Here is a 19,455-nt window from a genome sequence, read left to right as displayed (position 1 = left end):
AGGCACATTTGCAACGTAAACACTGTCACTAAGTAGAAAACCAGCGGAGTGATACACCTCCTGTTGTCAGGCCTGCAGGTTTATCCCTGTGCTGTTCTCCTCTGTCTTTTGGTGGAAAACCTTTTTTTTACTGGCACACATCATTTGTGGGGCATCTTATTGTGACACCTGATTGTTCTCTCGTTTTAGTTTTAGTAATATTTTTAAATGGTTGTTGAAAATGAAAAAAAAAACGGCAGGTGTATTGGCTGCATTTTTAGATAAATAGCTGTATATGTTTACAAAATGTACATTTTATATTTGCATTTCAAGTTATAAAAATTTACTCAACATGTCTGTGTGGTTTTTTTTTACAGTAAAAAAAATACTACTAGGATTTTAAGTTCTTTGTGTGATTTCAGATCAGTAATACTAATGCAGTATGTCAGTGAAAAAAAACAACTAAATTCAGTTGAGCTGAAAAGAATGAACCCAAACAAGGCAAGGAGGAAAAAAATAAAATGAAACAATTTGAGGGTGAAATACAAACGTAAACTTAAAAGGAGTCAAAAATGGCCGGTGTTCCAGATCAACTGGCGTTTAGATCAACTGGCGTTGGTCGAATAGATGTGTGGCAGTCTTGCGTTTCAGGAGCAAATGTGTCATCTGTGACACTTGTGAGGTTATCTCAAATATACTCCGTCAGTCTTGATGCCGTTGAACAACAAAATGTTTAAAAATGTTGCGAGTTTACCTGGTGATATCCTCATGCGCGACGCGATCGCGAAAACAGCAAACAATTAACACCACGCCGGTGCTGTTCACAGGGCAGCAAGAGTAAACGATCGGGAGAATCTTCTCGCACGTTTTATTTCTCCGGTTTCAGCGTTTTTGCTTCACAACTAAAGCATGCAGTTTACTTTGTGCACTAACATGGACTCGAGTCAACCAGCTCCACCACTGGCCAAGTGCCACAGCCTACAGCCAGATCAACTTGTGACACACATCTGCAGCACGTTTGAATTCGTTTCATGCACAATACATTTGTACCTTTCAATTGTGTCTGTCTGCTCTAGTTGTGAAGCAAAAACGCTGAAACCGGAGAAATAAAACGTGCGAGGGGGACGATAACGACGACAAGATTCTCCTGATCGTTTACTCTTGCTGCCCGGTGAACAGCACCGGCGTGGTGTTAATTGTTTGCTGTTTTCGCAATCGCATCGCGCATGAGGATATCACCAGGTAAACTCGCGACATTTTTAAACATTTTGTTCTTCAACGGCATCAAGACTGACGGAGTGTGTTTGAGATAATCTCACAAGTGTCACAGATGACACATTTGGCGGGTTTTTTTGCTGGTTTGTCGGTAGCAGCTCCTGAAACGCAAGACTGCCACACATCTGTTTGACCAACGCCAGTTGATCTAAACGCCAGTTGATCTGGAACACCGGGTGTATTTCAGACCTCAGAGGGTTAATCCAACAAATCATGAAAAATTAGGTTTAAATTTTTGTTCATGACAGTGCAGATTTCTGACATTTTGTGTAATTTAAGCATCTAACAATGTGATTTGTTTTCTAACAAAAAACAGTGAAACTTAAGTTAGACCTGTGTTTGTAAATGAACCGCCCCATGTTGTGTAGCTTTCTGGATTTTATACTTATTGGGCTACATATTTATTTATTTGTCACGGCTGCGGGGGCAGACGTGTGGTGAGTGAGAGACAGGATCCAGACGCAGGCACTGGCTTGGATGTGAGCGAGCTTTTATTAACACAACGGTGGCACAAACAGAAACATGGCGAGCAAAACAAAACCTAAAGGTGACCTAAACTGGGAGTGACTAACAGAACGAACCTGAACGGATGACTCTAGGAGGAACACGCATGGAAGTAACACAGACGGACTAGCAACTAACACAAGTGAACACGCACAATAAATACACAGAAGGGAACGAGGAAACTATACACAGGCGGGAGGCACAGCTGATTGTGATTGACAAGACGAGGAGGGGGAAACGCAAACTGAACATACTGGCATAAGACAGATCTTCACAATAAAACAGGAAACTCAAAACACACGCGAAGACACCGACTCAGAGACGCGGGCTTTACACAGAGGGGATACACAGGTAGGGATCACACAGAACAGGGGGAGTACGGACTTAACACTAGGAGAACAAATAACAAAACCTAAACCAGAAATAATAATCATCATCATCATCATAGGACGGCTAAAGAATCAGGATATAATTATAATCAAAACAGTATCACCAAAGAATAAGAACTAATCCATAATGCAAAGATAAACCAAAACCTAAGGAACTCAAAATGCTGGGTCGAACCGACCCAGGACCGTGACATTATTATACAGGCTACAGTACATAAGATCAAAACTCTAGATCCGCCCCTGTGTATATGTATATACATATACATACATATATGTATATGTATATACATATATATACACGAGCGAGCGAGCACGCGCTCACACAACGCCGCCGCCTGCCTGAGAGCAGCTGGATAGCCTAGTGGTTAGACTACACGCCTTTGGATCGCAAGTTCGATTCCCGCCTGGGGCGTCTGTATCCAGTAAGGGTCCTAAGCAAGCCTACCACATACATGAGCGAGATAGATAAATATGAAGGCATGCCGGCTCGGACGTCGCCCGGATCAACAAGGTCCGCGTCAGGTGTTCAGGAACCACCCTGACGAGAAGTGGGCTACTGAAAGTGGGTGGGCAAGAGATGAAAACAGGGCGTTGGAATGCTACTATGCAAGTAACCCTGGCGCAAGGGGTTACATGAATAGGATGAGGGACCTATGGATTCTTCGATACCCAACATCCACAATGACGGCGAAACAACTAGTAGTTCAGTGTTCCAACATTCAAAAGAAGGGACTGTTCTCACAGCTAGAGATTGACGAGGTACAACATAAATGCTATGGCAAGGGGGAGCCAGGATGCCAGGCCAGAGATATCATCACCCCCACCCGAGATTGGGTACAAAGCCCCAAGTGCGATAGGAGAAGGATCGTTGAGTGCGAGAGGAACTGACCTGAAAGATACCTGATAGGTTACCAAGATTACTCAGAAGGTCTGCTAGATGATGTTAACGCAGCACTACGGTAAGCCATGCTTACCGAGACTAACAAGCTGATCTACAATACGGCAGCGATCAATGAGATGCTTTGCTATAAGTTGAACAGCCACAAGGAGCAGTACCCTCCATGGAGAAGGAGGCTAGAGGGCAAGATCAACTGCAGAAAGGTGCATAAAAAATACAGCAAGCTGTCCATACCTGAGGCCTTGGAAACTGCCAAGCAAAGACTCCCAGCCTTGGCCAGCCGCTTGAGGAGGTACACCAGAGAGATAGAAGGCAGGAGAATAAACCAGCTGTTCTCCACAGAACCAGCAAAGGTGTACTCTCAGTGGCAAGGGAACAATAAGAGAACAGCACCACCAAGGCTGGAGACGGAGCAATACTGGAAGAGCATATGGGAGAAGGACGGCATAATGGCAATGCTCAGTGGCTAGTGGATCTGAGGGCAGACCATAGCAACCTCCCTGAACAGGGTCCAGTAACCATCACGATGGCAGACATCCAAGTATGAAGAGTTGGACAGCACCAGGCCTGACATGGTTCACGCCTACTGGCTGAAGAAGCTGACTGCACTCCACGAGCGTCTGGCAGCACAAATGAACCAGCTGCTAGTTGATGAGAGACACCCGGAATGGCTAACCGAAGGTCGGATGGTCCTGATCCCCAAGGACCCCAAGAAGGGACTGGTCCCATCCAACTACCGACTATATGGAAGCTCCTGTCAGACATCATATTGGGTAAGATGAACAGGAACATGGCTCAATACATGAGCGGGGCACAGAAAGGGATTGGCCAGAATACCAGAGGCGCAAAACACCAGCTACTGGTAGACAGAACAGTCAGCCGAGACTGCAAGACCAGGCTTACCAACCTGTGCACTGCCTGGATTGATTACAAGAAGGCCTATGTTTCGTTTCCAGTTCTGGTCACCCCACACCAGTATTTCCCAGCATCCACAGAACGAAGATCAGAGATGGTTGTTGTAAAGATTCGTGCTGTTTTGTCATCATGGATCATGTATTTATATTTCACTGGGTTTGTTGTTGTAATAAGAACATCAGCCCTGCCACAACTGTCCTTACAGAGGTACTTCTCATTAGATTCATAACCCGGATCGTAAGGGCAGGAAATGTTAACCTCTCTTCTCAGATATCCAGTGACATTGAGCACCCCTACTGCACTGGTCACACATCTCAGAGAAACTAGAAAGATAATGTGAAAACAACAAAATAATTTTAATTCTGTCATGTCAGCTGTCATGCTAGCAATGCTATTGTTGTATAAAGACATTACCAAGAACAATACCGGGAGTGTCATACAGCTCCTCAATACTAAAAAAGTCAAATGTACCATTCAAACGACATCTGTTATCTTTATCTGTTTACTTATCTACTCATTTAAAGGACTTACTGCAGAGGATGAAAAGCAGGTTTTGAAGGCTCCACATCTTTGCTTTGGCTTGTCCAAAAAGAACCTTGACAGGAAATATTTTCAGCTTTAAAAATATTATGCACACAATAGGAGTCCCTTCTTGCCACAGGATTTTCAAAGGAGGGGTGGAGTTTGACCTTTAACACAGAGGAGATAGAGCATTCTTACTTGGGCTTTCCCTAAAAGTAATTAGTACTCATTTTAGAAACAGCTGACATATATCCTCTTGTGGTAGAAGAAGTATTGAAAAGTTTTACATGAACATCACTGTTAAAAAACGTGAAACAGCTACAGTTACATGAACATACTTATGTATATCTGGGAAACATTTGTGTTTGAAGATTATTGTGCTGTGTTCTCAGTTCATTAATTTCTTGGTTCGTTAATATTCAGAAAACAATCTTAAAAGTAACCATTGCACCTGTCTCCCTGTCATTCACACATGTTCTCTCTTGCTTCTTCTTACTTTAATTTGTCTCCTTTTCAGTGCATTTAATTTTTAAAGAAAGCTTCTTATCTGTAAAACAAACAAAAAAAAACATACCTTGTATTCCAGTGCTTTGTAAATTCAGGTCGACTTGCAGCCTAGGTTGTACTCGTTCCACATGCACTTGTGGACACTCTTATGTTTGAGCATGAAATCTGTCATAGAAAAAGTGTGGTTTCAGCTATTTTTATATATTGCACAGAAGTCCAATAACAGCACACTGCTCAGGTTTAGATCAGGGAGTCTGTTTCTTTTAATCACACCCCTCCAGGTTTTCTTAATTGCTCACGTGAGAGTTTAAGTCTTCTTGTAAAAAGATCACCTCACCTCACCCAGTAAATTCAAGAAAGCTGGGAAAGCTGGAAAGCTGTCATCTGTTGCCTGCCGCCTCTCACAAAGGGCAACTCCAGATTGGAACAGAGTCCAGCCCTTTCCTAGAGACTGGTTCAAGAGCTCAAGCTGTGTGTTAAAGTGAACTTTATCCAGCCAGGATCTCTCAGCCTCAGCCAGTAGATGTGGTGCCTTTCTCACCAGACAGGGGATGTTCCATGTCACAATTACCAGCCTCTATAGCCGGGGAATGGACCACCATGACCTTCGCCCTTAACTCCCACCCAGCGGTCTATAAGGCTACGTCCACACGTACAAGGGTATTTTTGAAAACAGAGATTTTCCGTTTTTGCCAATCAGAAGACTAGAAGCCTGGGAGGGAGAGCGTAAACAGGGTTTTGTGCCTGCACAAAACCTTAAGTACTTCTGAAAAGTTTGTGTTTTTCATCATTTCAAATGTTAATTACTAAAAGCAGTATTTTGGCTGGTGTAGACTCACAACTTGGGAATGTACAAAATGCATACAGCATACATAAATTTCATTTTAAAAAACACGTGCGCTCACCCTCGTGTTCACTGTGGTCAGCAAAACAAGTCATAAAAAGACTACATGTTGTTTCCTTAGCAAGCACATTCAAGGACACACTAACCTTCACATAGAAGGGTGCACTCCCCAACGTTCCTTTGTGGTTTTCTGTTTTTCTATTCTGGCTCATTAGCTCCTCACCATGTAGTGCCATAGTCTTTAAAAAACTAGGGAAAAAAAATCCATCCATCCATTTTTTTATCCAATTCAAGGTCTGGAACTTATCCGAGATGTCATAGGCCAAAAGCCAGGGTAAACCCTAGCATGTATTTGGACTGTGGGAAGAATCCAGAGAGAACCCATGGATGGAGAGAGCATTCAAACTCCACACAGAAAGTAACTTTTGGTAACTTTTCTACATATCTTTTCTCACTTTTTTTGACAATTCATCAGCTGTTTCTTCCATTTGGATACCAAAGCAGACCTCTTCAGCACATTTGTGTAGCACAACTAGTACAAGAAATCTGTACTTAAGCTACATTTTTTACTCTGTGATTAGTAGGTAGGTGTGACTATGAGCTGCAACCTTGCAGTTTTTGGATGTGGTATACTGAGCAAACTTGTAAATGTTGGCTGATAACTTGTCAGTGTGAAGGACTGAATGCTACAACAATTTTGTCAACATTTCCACAAATTCAAGGATTACTTCTTCACTCACAAATAGATTTAAGCAGTCTCCCCAGTGATATATGCTAATACTCAAGAGGAGAGGGTATTTGAAGTGATAAAACAGCACCAGCAGAGTGCTCACTGTGACACATTAACAAGTGACACTGAAAGTGTAACTTTTGAAAACAAGTTTAATTTTCTTCAGAGGAGCTGGAAAAAAATAGAGTTCATGATTTTAGTCAAGCAGCAACAAATTCTCTACAAATCAGAAAAGGTTGGATTAGTTTGAGTAACTGATCAGGTCAAGAGTTTTGTGGATTTTTCTTTTCCTTTTCTTTTGGTGTATTTTATTTTTACTTTACATATCTCGGGAATATAGTGCTATGCTCTTGTTTACTAAGGCAAAAGGCTAATTTATGTCAACTAATGATATGAAATAATTATAAATGTAAAATAATAATAAAAATATAAATATGTTGTTATAAATTTAAGCTAAATACAGCATTACCATGAATATAATTCAGTTAATAAAAGCACTGCACCTGGTAATTTTCAGTTGCAACAAACAGAAAAAAAAATGACATGAAAATTGCAATTAGTAAACATAACTTCTCAACATTTCACTGCTCGATTTCTGTCCAAATATCTGGAACTGACAGACTCTGACAATGTGGCAATTTACATTAAAATAGGGCAAAAATAAACAAAAGATTTAAAAACGACTGTGCTATAAAACTTATTACTCAATTGGCTTCTCTCAAAATGTAAAAGAACCCACCCACCACTTTAATCACACTCTAGATCTTGTTTTAACATATGGCATAGAAACTGAACATTTAACAGTATTTCCTGAAAACCCTCTGCTGTCTGATCATTTCCTGATAACATTTACATTTACAATAATTGATTACACAGCAGTGGAGAGTAGACTTTATCACAGTAGATGTCTTTCTGAAAGTGCTGTAACTAAGTTTAAGAATATAATCCACCCACTGTTATCATCTTCAATGCCCTGTACCAACATAGAGCAGAGCAGCTACCTGAACGCTACTCCAACAGAGGTCGATTATCTTGTTAATAATTTTACCTCCTCACTACGTACGACTCTGGATACTGTAGCTCCTGTGAAAACTAAGGCCTCAAATCAGAAGTACTTGACTCCGTGGTATAATTCTCAAACACGTAGCCTAAAGCAGATAACTCGTAAGCTGGAGAGGAAATGACGTGTCACAAATTTAGAGGATCATCATTTAGCCTGGAGAAACAGTTTGCTGCTTTATAAGAAAGCCCTCCGCAAAGCCAGAACATCTTACTATTCGTCACTGATTGAAGAAAATAAGAACAACCCCAGGTTTCTCTTCAGCACTGTAGCCAGGCTGACAAAAGTCAGAGCTCTACTGAGCCAACAATCCCTTTAACGTTAACTAGTAATGACTTCATGAACTTCTTCACAAATAAAATTTTTATCATTAGAGAAAAAATTACCAATGATCATCCCACAGATGTAATATTATCTACAGCTACTTTTAGTACCATTGATATTCAGTTAGACTCTTTTTCTCCAATTGATCTTTCTGAGTTAATTTCAATAATTTCTTCCTCCAAACCATCAACGTGTCTTTTAGACCCCATTCCTACAAAACTGCTCAAAGAAGAAGATCTTAAATATGATCAACCTATCTCTAATAATCGGCTATGTACCACAGGCCTTCAAGCTGGCAGTAGTTAAACCTTTACTTAAAAAGCACATCACAGCACAGAAACAGCTTTAGTGAAGGTTACAAATGATCTTCTTATGGCCTCTGACAGTGGACTCATCTCTGTGCTTGTCCTGCTAGACCTCAGTGCTGCGTTCGATACTGTTGACCATAATATCCTATTAGAGCGATTAGAACATGCTGTAGGTATTACAGGTACTGCACTGCAGTGGTTTGTATCATATCTATCTAATAGACTCCAATTTGTTCATGTAAATGGAGAGTCCTCTTCACAATCTAAGGTCAGTTATGGTGTTCCACAGGGTTCAGTGCTAGGACCAATTCTGTTTACATTATACATGCTTCCCTTAGGCAGTATCATTAGAAGACATAGCATACATTTTCACTGCTATGCAGATGACACGCAGCTCTATCTATCCATGAAGCCAGGTAACACACACCATTTAGTTAAACTGCAGGAATGTCTTAAAGACATAAAGACCTGGCTGGCCTCTTAACTTTCTGCTTCTTAATTAAGATAAAACTGAGGTTATTTTACTCGGCCATGAAAATCTTAGAAATATGGTATCTAACCAGATTCTTACTCTGGATGGCATTACCCTGGCCTCTAGTAACACTGTGAGGAACCTTGGAGTCACTTTTGACCAAGACATGTCCTTCAATGCACATATTAAACAAATATGTAAGACTGCTTTCTTCCATTTGCGCAACATCTCTAAAATTAGAAATATCCTGTCTCAGAGTGACGCTGAAAAACTAGTTCATGCATTTATTACTTCCAGGCTGGACTACTGTAATTTTTTATTATCAGGATGTCCTAAAAACTCCCTGAAAAGTCTTCAGCTAATCCAAAATGCTGCAGCAAGAGTACTGACAGGGACTAGAAAGAGAGAGCATATTTCTCCTGTTTTGGCTTCCCTTCATTGGCTTCCTGTTAAATCCAGGATTGAATTCAAAATCCTGCTCCTCACATACAAGGTCTTAAATAATCAGGCCCCATCTTATCTTAATGACCTTGTAGTACCATATCACCCTATTAGAGCACTTCGCTCTCGCACTGCAGGCCTACTTGTTGTCCCTAGAGTATTTAAAAGTAGAATGGGAGGAAGAGCCTTCAGTTTTCAGGCCCCTCTTCTGTGGAACCAGCTTCCAGTTTGGATTCGGGAGACAGACACTATCTCTACTTTTAAGATTAGGCTTAAAACTTTCCTTTTTGCTAAAGCATATAGTTAGGGCTGGACCAGGTGACCCTGAATCCACCCTTAGTTATGCTGCAATAGGTGTAGGCTGCCGGGGGATTCCCATGATGCATTGAGTTTTTCCTTTCCAGTCACCTTTCTCACTCAGTATGTGTTAAAAGACCTCTCTGCATTGAATCATGTCTGTTATTAATCTCGGTCTTTCTTCCACAGCATGTCTTTATCCTGTTTTCGTTCTCTCACCCCAACCAGTCGCAGCAGATGGCCGCCCCTCCCTGAGCCTGGTTCTGCCGGAGGTTTCGTCCTGTTAAAAGGGAGTTTTTCCTTCCCACTGTCGCCAAAGTGCTTGCTCATAGGGGGTCATGTGATTGTTGGGGTTTTCTCTGTATCTATTATTATAGGGTATACTGTACAATATAAAGCGCCTTGAGGCAACTCTTGTTGTGATTTGGCGCTATATAAATAAAATTGAATTGAACTGAATTGAATTAAATGGTCCAACACTGGAATTCATTTTGCTTTGCTTATTTATTTACTTTGCACTAGTGTTAGTCATTTGCATTTGAGTTCAAGTTCAGAAAAAGAGTGCAGATTTCTGTTACAACTAAGCAATAAAAGTTAAAGTAAAGTTAATAGCAAAAGAGTAAGAAGTGATGATAAAACAGTAAACACAACAAAGTTTCACTGAGAAAATAAGACAGCTGGATCACTGTATATTAAGATTTGTTGTGTAACTGTTACTGATCAATCAAGTAGATTAATCTCTATATAGGTAAGACCCACAGTTTGACCTCAAATTAAAACTCTGTTTATTTTATGTGAAGGTTCATCCAGGTCATCGCAGTCTAAGGAGCTGGAAAGAAAAGCATCTGGAAGTTTCTTGAACACGTTTTATCTCTCATCCGAGAAGCTTCTTTAGTTCTAAGAGCAATTGGTGGAATTCTCTAAAGTCCAGACGTGTTTCTTTCCAAACTCCTTAGACTGATTATTTTCTATTGGCTTTGTGGAAATTTCCATTACAGTAGATGTCTTCAGATGTTGTGAAGTTTTCATAGACTTGTTCTTCATCTTCATATTGGGCACAGGCACTCTGTTGTTTGGAGGTCTGCTTCTTCGAGTACATCACAACTTCTCGGTTTCCATAAATCTATTCAGACACCAATTAACACACACAATGTTAGTTATGTATTTTGGAATCTATTATGAAGCAAAGATTTTAAAAAGTATTTTTCCTGCATTCAAACTAAAGTTGCCTTTTTAATGCAAGTTTCCACCAATGAGTATAACAATATGCGCTCATGATTACACACACACAGGCACGCTTATAAATCTTACATTTACTCAAGTGCCTTGAGGTGTGACTACTTTTGTGATTTTTTTTATAATAAACTGAATTGAAATTAGTGCAAATAAGTTGCATGGTCCCAGACATTTTTCATTGTTGAGGAGTAGCAGGAATGCTCCGAGCAGCACTTCATTTCTACCACATGTACTTGTGATCTGATTCTTTCAGTCACTACCCAGCGTTGCAGTCACTCATTTAAATCAATTTAAATGACTAACTGAAAGTGGTTTCTCTCGTTCTTGATTTACGGTATTGAGAAATGGTTAGAAAAGTTTTATGGCATATGATATGTCAGTGCTCACTGATTTTAACTGTCTTTTACTTTAACAGTTTTTCAATTATATTGGTTGACTATTCACATAATTAGAGTTTTTATTCTTGAGTTAGTCTGTTAAGCCCCAGGAATGTTTCTGAGGTTCTTGTTTAAAAATCATAATCACAAAGTGAATTGACCATTTCTCTGCAAATATAAACTCTGTAAACAATCTTGGTATCAAAAGAAAGCAAAAAATATACAGAAGTTTTTCCAGGCCTGGTCTTTTATAGCATATAACCCCCTAAAAATATGCTGCAGTAGATTAAAAACTGAAGGAACCCACGAATCAATATATGGACATTACCTGGGCAAAGATTGCTCTGCTTCACCTCAGCAATATCAGAGTTACAGAGGTTTTATTAGGGACATAGCTAGATTTTGTCGGTTGGCAGAATTTGGCCTAATCTGTGAAAGTTGAAATTTCTTCAGTATTGAATAGCAGAAATAAGGCTTTGTCAGAGGTCATTTTTGGAAAAAATAATTAAAAATCTGCAACCGACAGTAGTGTACACAACAGTAGATTGGTGTGTAATAAGCAAGCGAAAAGGCAGAAAATACAGACTTTTGATGGGAAACTGTTCTCAAAGTACACAGAGAGCTCTGCAGCAAGTGCGATTCTATCGTGGTTGAAGCAACATATCAATTTAGAAAATTTACAAGTCTGGGCCTTTTTAAACAAAACATAAATTATAAATGACTCGAGACTTTTGCACTGTATTGTATGAAACGCAAGAATCAGTTTGTTTTTTGCATAATCCCATATGTTTATGGTGAGACATGTTATAGATATGACACACTTTGTACTTTAGTTTTCTTACATTATTTTCCATTGCACCCATCACTTCCTCTGAACCTTCTGCCTTGAGTGCATTTCTGTCCACGGTGGCTTCACCTTCTGAAAACACACAGCATAAAACATGGTTATGCTCTTTTTGCATGCACATTTGAGTGGATGACTTTGTGCATGTGTATGAATGTAAAATATACCTTTTACTTTGTGATGTTTCCACTTGTAAACGACAACCACAAGGATACCTATCAATAACAGCAGAATAGGGGGAACGGCGAAAAGAACATAAAGTGCTGAATCTGAAAAAGAGAAACCAAAACAGAATGCACTAAAAATAAAAACTTCCTTTTTATGCATTTAAGGACACATAACAGAACTGTGGGTTTCGATTACATTTGTATTAATAGTTACAGCTGTTGACTACTGGTGCACACACCCATAGTTGTTTTTGCACTTAGGATCATTTTGGTGTGATGTACATTCCCCAGGGGACTTACTGAAACTGTAGCCATGAAAAAGTAAAAGTAACCAAAGCTTATGGAGTGACAACATACTTGATCTCACAACATTAAATCCCAGGGGTACTGAAAAACCAATATTGTATATACTGTACCTTTAATAGGTTGATTAGGAGTTTGTGTTTGAGTTTTTCCAAGAGTTTTCATTGTAGAAGTTATAGTTTGTCCAAGATTTTCTACTGTAGGAGGTACAGTTTTTCCAGGAGTTTTTACTGTAGAAGAAACAGTGCTGGTATGCTGCAGAAAGACTGTTGGAGAAAAAAAAAAACCCCTCTTAATTCTCTTAGAAATGTTACTTTAACACAAGAATCACATTTTAGTAGAAAGACTAGTGCAGAGGGTCCTGACTGATACCCCAAGAATCTTAAACTATTCACACAACTGAAATTAGATTATTAATTAATTATTTTATTTATTTATTCATTTATGTAGCAAACCAGCCAGTAAAGAAGACTAAAAAATTGGCCTCTAGTTCTGTTTGGCATGTATTCTGTGCTTTGTGTGAAACACTATGGAATTGTCATAATTCTATCACACTACAAACAACTGAATCACCAGCCGCAGTGTATGCTTTAAAAGCAGTTTAAAAAAAAGATGTAACTCATAGCTCTGTCCATTTTTCCTTCATTTAAATGTGTTCATCTCACCGACTGACAGCTGAATCTTAACATAGTTTCCAACTCTCCACCGTGAGTCTGACCCACACCAGTAGGTCCCAGCATCAGCTTCTTCTAGCTTTGTGATCATCACTGAGAAAGAGCTGGAATAAATATCATCTTGTAGTGCGAATCTGCTTTCACTCATCACCATGTCTCTGCAGCTGTTGCGGTGGTCTCCCTTACAGAGGAACTTGTTGTTATCCCGATGTTGTTGAGGATAAGGGCACTGCAGAGTTAGTGGATGTCCCACAGTACCTGTTATTTCAGTTGACCTGACACAGCACCACTCTGTCAGATGGAAAGAGAAAAACTATTAAAGACTCATAAAATATTCAACTTTTTTAGAGAGTCTTTTAGAAGAAACTGTTTTCTTTTGATTGGTATAATGAGATATTACTATGACCTCTCACCTTTGACTCTTAGCTCAACAGCAGAGAAAACATCGTGGTCAGAGTTTGTTTGAACACCACAAAGGTAATACCCTGAATCACTTTGGGTCAAACTGCTAATTGTCAGTGTGAATATTCTTGACATCTTTTCATCATCAAGACTGAATCGTCCATTTTCTCTGTTGTTAGAGGTGATCAGTGCCCGCTGCAGACATGTGGAGGGCCGGTTTCCTCTGCAGATGTACTTCAGGTTGTTCCGGTACTGATTCTCATAAGGGCAATTGATGGACTTAGAATATCCCTCATAACTTTCAATATTGGTCACAGTATCACAGCAGTGGTCTGTCAAAAAGATCATTTTCTTAGTTTTACAGAACACAGTGTTTTCTGTCAGCTGATATAATGAGATGTTACTATGAACGCTCACCTTTAACTTTCAGCTCAAAAGCACAGAAAAGATGCAGGTCAGAGTTTCTTTGGATGCCACAAAGGTAACGCCCTGAATCACTTTGGGTCAAACTGCTAATCTTTGTTGTGAATTTTGTTGACATGTTTTCATCATTAAGTCTGAATCGTCCATTTTGTTTGTTGTCAGAGGTGATTAGTGCCTGTTGCAGACATATGGAGGGCCGTGTTCCTTTGCAGATGTACTTCAGGTTGTTCTGGTATTGAGACTCATACGGACAACTGAAGGACACTGAATATCCTGCATAACTTTCAACTTCTTTCACACTGTTACAGCAGCTGTCTGTCAAAAAGATAAATAGCATCACAAGACACACTACAGCAATAGAATAGAGATATGATGTTTTATTTATTTAGCTTGCTGCAACAAGATTGTAATGATCTTAAGAAAATCTGAACCAACTGAAACATTTATAATGACTAAAACTGAGGTGCATCAATAGGTCATATTTTTAGCAGTAAACGCAAGTAATGTTTTATCAGTCATGTTTTTATCTGTTGTTACCTTGTAACCTCTACAGTAACAAAATGATTTATATACACAAATTTCACTTGAATTCAACATATAATTAATTTTTTGGTACGTCTTCATTTTCCTTTAATAGTATGTTGATTCTATAGCAGAAATAGCAGGTAAAAGCAGTAGATTTAACTTTCTTTTTTAAATTCAGTTTGTCCATGTGCTTATTTACCTGGTACCAATTTCAGCTTAACTTCAGTGTAGATATCTTTCCCAGTTCTGGTCACTCCACACCAGTATTTCCCAGCATCCGTGGATTGAAGATCAGAGATGGTCGTTGTGAAGATTCGTGCCGTTTTGTCATCATGGATCCTGTATTTGTTTTTCACTGGGTTTGAGGTTGTAATAAGAACATCGCCACTACCACAGTCGTTCCTACACAGATACTTTTGATAAGATTGATAACCTGGACCGTAAGAGCAGGAAATTTCAACCTTACTCCCCAGATATCCAGTCACATGGATCACCCCCACTGCACTGGTCACACATATCAGAGCAACTGTAAAGAAAAGACAGGATAACAAATATTTATTTAATATTTATTTATTTTGTCATCTCAGCATTCATATTAGCAATGCTATTGCTATATAATTAAAATATCAAAATCAACAGAAGGCGTGGCATTCAGCTCTGCACTGCAAAAAATATTTACACATTTAATCTAGATTTACCTTTAATCGTCATCTTTTTACTAATGTACTTATTTAAATAACTTACTGCAGATGGTAAACAGGAGATTCTGAAGGCTCCACATCTTTGCTTTGCTTCTTAGAAGAAGAAACCTGACAGGAAATAAAGTCAAAATGTGACGCCCACAGTTTGAAATATCCTCATCTTGGCAATTATTAAACTTTTTACTTCTGCATTTAGATTAACACACACACACACACACACAAGGCGGCACAAGACACCGGAAACCACAAAGAATAACCAAGCAATGCAAGTAACAAGACAGCAGCAGGGTAGGCCTGTAACAACTGAGAGAAAAACACCCAGCTGCTCCTTACAAGGAACCTCTGATTAGAAACCTAGGGAAAGGGTGAATAACTAATCAGAGAAAAACATGTTTTTAGAGTGGCTGAATCTGGCCCAGCCACCAGACACTTGTCCTTGACCCTGTGGCCCTAGGGTGGGATCCTGGTGACCCTATCCCAGGCAGGATGAACTGGACCTTTGATTTTTATTTTTTAATTTTTGTTATGTGACAACCCCTATGTCTGTTTGCCTTGGGAGAGCCTACCTTGGCCAAATTCCTCCAGACAACACATCTCTTGTAATCACTGGAAAACACAATCCCCTCTGATGTGATAAGGTGGCGACTCACAGAGGTGGCCTGAGGGTTTCATCTTTGCTTTGTGTAGCAAAGATGCTGCACAGGACCCTCCTCAAGCGCCCAGGCCTCTAGTAGAGGACCGAAGCTTGAAGGATACACCACCCACAGGGGCGAAAGGGGAATTTATTTTTATTTTTTGTGAAAGTGAATTCCTTAACTTCAAGTTTAGTTTTTTCATGAATTGCTCACTTTCTATGCACAACTGAATCTTACCAATTTATTTAAACTGAAGAAAAAAAAAACCTTCTGATTGACTTTAGTGTAGATATTTTTCCCGCCCCAAACCAGTCATTTCCAGCATGCATAGAATGTGGATGTGGGGATCAGAGTGGAAAATATTTTCAGTATTGAAAAAATTAGGCAAGAATTACAGGCTATTTCATGTCATAACTATGTGAAAGCCAAGTTATAGCCAAACTATCAGCACAGAGGGGATGGCACATTCTTAGATGGCCCTTACAATAAAAGCATTTTAGTTAGTTATTTATGAAATTGCTGACATATGCCATCTAGTGGTAAAAGAAGTATTCAGAAGCTTTACAAAAAGCAGTGCAGCATAAAATTATAAATAAAATTAGTATAGTGGATGATTTTAACATTCATTTAGATGCTGAAAAAAAAGAACGGACTCAACTTTGCTTTTAATTTATTACTACTATTATTACCACACAACTATCACTTTAATCCTTTAATTACACTTTGGATCTTGTTTTGACATATAGTACAGAAACCTGAGATCCTCTTTTGTCCAGTCGTTCCCAGTGTTGGGTAAGTTACTTTAAATTAGTAACTTAGTTACATTACTAGTTACTTCTCTAAAAAAGTAACTCAGTTACTTCAAGTTACTCGTTACTTTCAAAGTAACTAGTTACTAGGGAAAGTAACTTTGGTTTTACTCAGAATTCTCTTGTTAATGTGTTGCTTCCGTAACTGGATACCCAGCAAGATTGCCAGTCTTCTAGCTTGCTTACTTGCCACAAGTGCACTGTGCCACCTACCAATAGAAAGGAAAAAATAATGTGCACATTTCCACGAGAGAAATCCCACGCCTGGACCGTCGTTGACCGCCGCCATGATTCTAGCCTGCTTTTTACATCCAACACAAAAACTGCAGTCGTGGTGCTTTTGATTGTACTCAGAACTTGGAAATTCTGCCTTCTGAATAGGAAGATGTAGGTAACACCAGACTGCAGATGAGCTGCATACAGAGCTGGACTGGGACAAAACAATCGTCCCGGGCATTTTGACTAGAGACCGGCCCACCATTATAGGAAAAATCATAAAGCCTTTGAATGAAAATAAACACTGTTGTGACAGTGATGTACACTGTTCTGATGGTATATATATATCAATCTATCAATTGTTTGTTGTAAGACTCAGATAATTATTTTTTTAAAAGCGAGACATTTTAAATGAGAATAATAAAGAAAAGTATTTCCTTGTGCCCCCCTTTCCCTGTTAATGCCCTACCTGGCCCCCCTGGCAACACTTTGCTAGACCCGCCCCTGCACAGTTACCAGCTGTCAGCTACGTAGAAAAGGATGCTGGTGTTATTTGTCTCTCAGAAACAGTTCATAACTTCCCTTCAACTCATTCATGTCACCTAAAAGGTAAACCTGTTTCTCCATCACCTGTTCAGCTCTGATGATTCAGTAAGGACATCTCCTGGTTTCATCTGCATGTTTCCCTCTCACCAGATAACCAAACCGATATCATGACCAGCAGCTTTACAGCTGTGGCTCCAGCAAACATCAGCTGATACTAGAAATTAATATTAAATAAATTCTAACAACAGCTGATCAAGCTTAAACGTGCTGCTGTTGTTTAACGCGACATCCGCTGGTTTCCTCTTTCTGGCGCAAAGTGGGCGATAAATAAACAAGAGAGAAAAGCCGATCAGCTGATCATTGATCAGTTTCGTGATTGAAGTAGAAACAGGAGAGAATGAGAGAAGAAGAGGCAGCTGTGCAGCTTCAGCTTTGTGTCTTTTTCATTGTAGCTGAAGTCCGGGACAAACTGTGTTCCTTTTCACCTCAGTACGAAACGCGTAATATTTTCTCTGAATACCAGACGATTCTGTTTTTTACGGGACGGTTGGCAACTCTAATAATTAACCGTATGAACAAAATAAAGTTCAACATCAGTAACATAGCACCCACACAGCTGTATAGAAACTCCGTCATGCTAGCTAGCACGCAGTACAAAAATGTCAGCATACCGAAAATAAACTCCACCTAAACTTGGTTTATATCTGACTCCGATAGACTGCAGGTCATAACTTCTTACCTGAAGTTCAGTTCACCTGACACGCGGACCGGCGGCCGCTTCGGGTCTCTCCTCTTGCCTCCCTTTTCCTTCATCCACCTGCTGGCCTCCACCACTTGCTAATGTTATTGAATCTGTGGAAGCTCCGCGATATCCACCACACGAAGTAACGAGTAACGAGCCTATCTAAATCCCAGTAACGAGTAACGCGTTCCTGATTTTGGCATAATAACTAGTTACCGTGCTCGTTACCACAATAATAACGTAGTTACTGTAACGCGTTACTTAATAACGCGTTAGTCCCAACACTGGTCGTTCCTTAATTACAGTCAAATTGTCAATAAATACGATAGTAAAGAGAAGACTCCAACTATCAGATTACCATATCCTGCCATACACCCAAATATATTTAGACACTGGGCTCTAAGGAACTTTATCTGCTGATGAAACATGAGATCATGACACAGTCCACAAGATTGGCAGAAAGTCTAAACAGAAGAAACTGAAGTGCAAGGAAAATAAAAACCTGGGAAGAGCGGAACAGAATGGAAAAAACAAACAAGTAAATAAAAACTAACAAAGACCACAGGGAAAACACACACACACACACACACACACACACACACACAGAGGGGTTGTGTAAAAAATCCTGTCAAATCATTAGTTATTAGTTATTAAGAAAGGTGTGATAAAGTCAAACATTTATTGACATTCAACATTTAATATCAAAATCAAGTGACATTCGAACTAAAGATATGTAACACAGCTTTTATAGAGTATAGACTTTTATAGACTCACCAACACCCATTAGTATTGGATTCTGATAGTTTGTCCAACATACTAATTTGAAAAACTCCAGCATAATTCAGTGTTACACTGAAACAGCAGAGGGCTCGGTGTGAGATAATGAGTGAGACTGAAAGGTGTGTTTTTCCGTTTTTCTCTTACTTTCAGTAAACTAACTTTCAGTTTACTGGAAAGTAGAAATTGGTTTTCTGGTTTGAATAGCCGACCAGAGAGCTGTTTTAGAAATTAAAATTAGTGCAGATTCTGAGTTTTTAAGCCAGAGATGAGGGTTAACTCATGGTTTCTCATGTTTAATCAGTCTGTCATGAAAATAGTATCAAAGATACCGATCACCTTAATGTAGCAGATTTATTATTAGCTTATCAGCCTGGCACTGAATGGAACACAAAAATGGGACTAACTAAAAGCACACCTGAAAGTCTGTAGCAACTAAAACTAAGACAAATAGTGAATCTAATGCAAAGGAAGACCAAAACTGACCAGAATCACTAAATATATACAAGGCTACAAGGGAGGTAACAAAGAATAAGAAGTACAACCAGTATTAAAAAGCATGAAGATAAACCCATTAGCAACCAAAAGTAAACATGAAGTTATAACAAAAACT

At 39.4% G+C, this 19,455-nt stretch overlaps 1 protein-coding gene and 1 long non-coding RNA gene across 2 annotated transcripts; both read right to left on the bottom strand.

The window, feature by feature from the left end:
- Nucleotides 1-3,891: 3,891 nt before the first annotated feature.
- On the bottom strand, nt 3,892-5,565 carry LOC112847190 (uncharacterized). Its single transcript, XR_003220594.1, has 3 exons — nt 5,057-5,565; nt 4,492-4,649; nt 3,892-4,283 (listed from the first exon to the last, which is right to left on the bottom strand). It is a non-coding gene; the product is annotated as an uncharacterized LOC112847190 (long non-coding RNA).
- A 4,385-nt stretch (nt 5,566-9,950) lies between these two features.
- Nucleotides 9,951-15,273, bottom strand: LOC100693666 (polymeric immunoglobulin receptor). The gene is made up of 9 exons (XM_019347504.2): nt 15,161-15,273; nt 14,616-14,942; nt 13,886-14,206; nt 13,480-13,800; nt 13,058-13,357; nt 12,506-12,658; nt 12,090-12,191; nt 11,921-11,997; nt 9,951-10,588 (listed from the first exon to the last, which is right to left on the bottom strand). The coding sequence occupies exons 1-9, from the start codon at nt 15,195-15,197 to the stop codon at nt 10,427-10,429; spliced, it is 1,800 nt and encodes a 599-aa protein (XP_019203049.1). The 5' UTR covers nt 15,198-15,273; the 3' UTR covers nt 9,951-10,426.
- Between the last annotated feature and the right edge of the window lie 4,182 nt (nt 15,274-19,455).

This window comes from Oreochromis niloticus, linkage group LG6, assembly GCF_001858045.2.
Source record: "Oreochromis niloticus isolate F11D_XX linkage group LG6, O_niloticus_UMD_NMBU, whole genome shotgun sequence".
NCBI classification, from domain to species: Eukaryota; Metazoa; Chordata; class Actinopteri; order Cichliformes; family Cichlidae; genus Oreochromis; species Oreochromis niloticus.
This window is presented reverse-complemented; position numbering and strand designations above follow the sequence as displayed.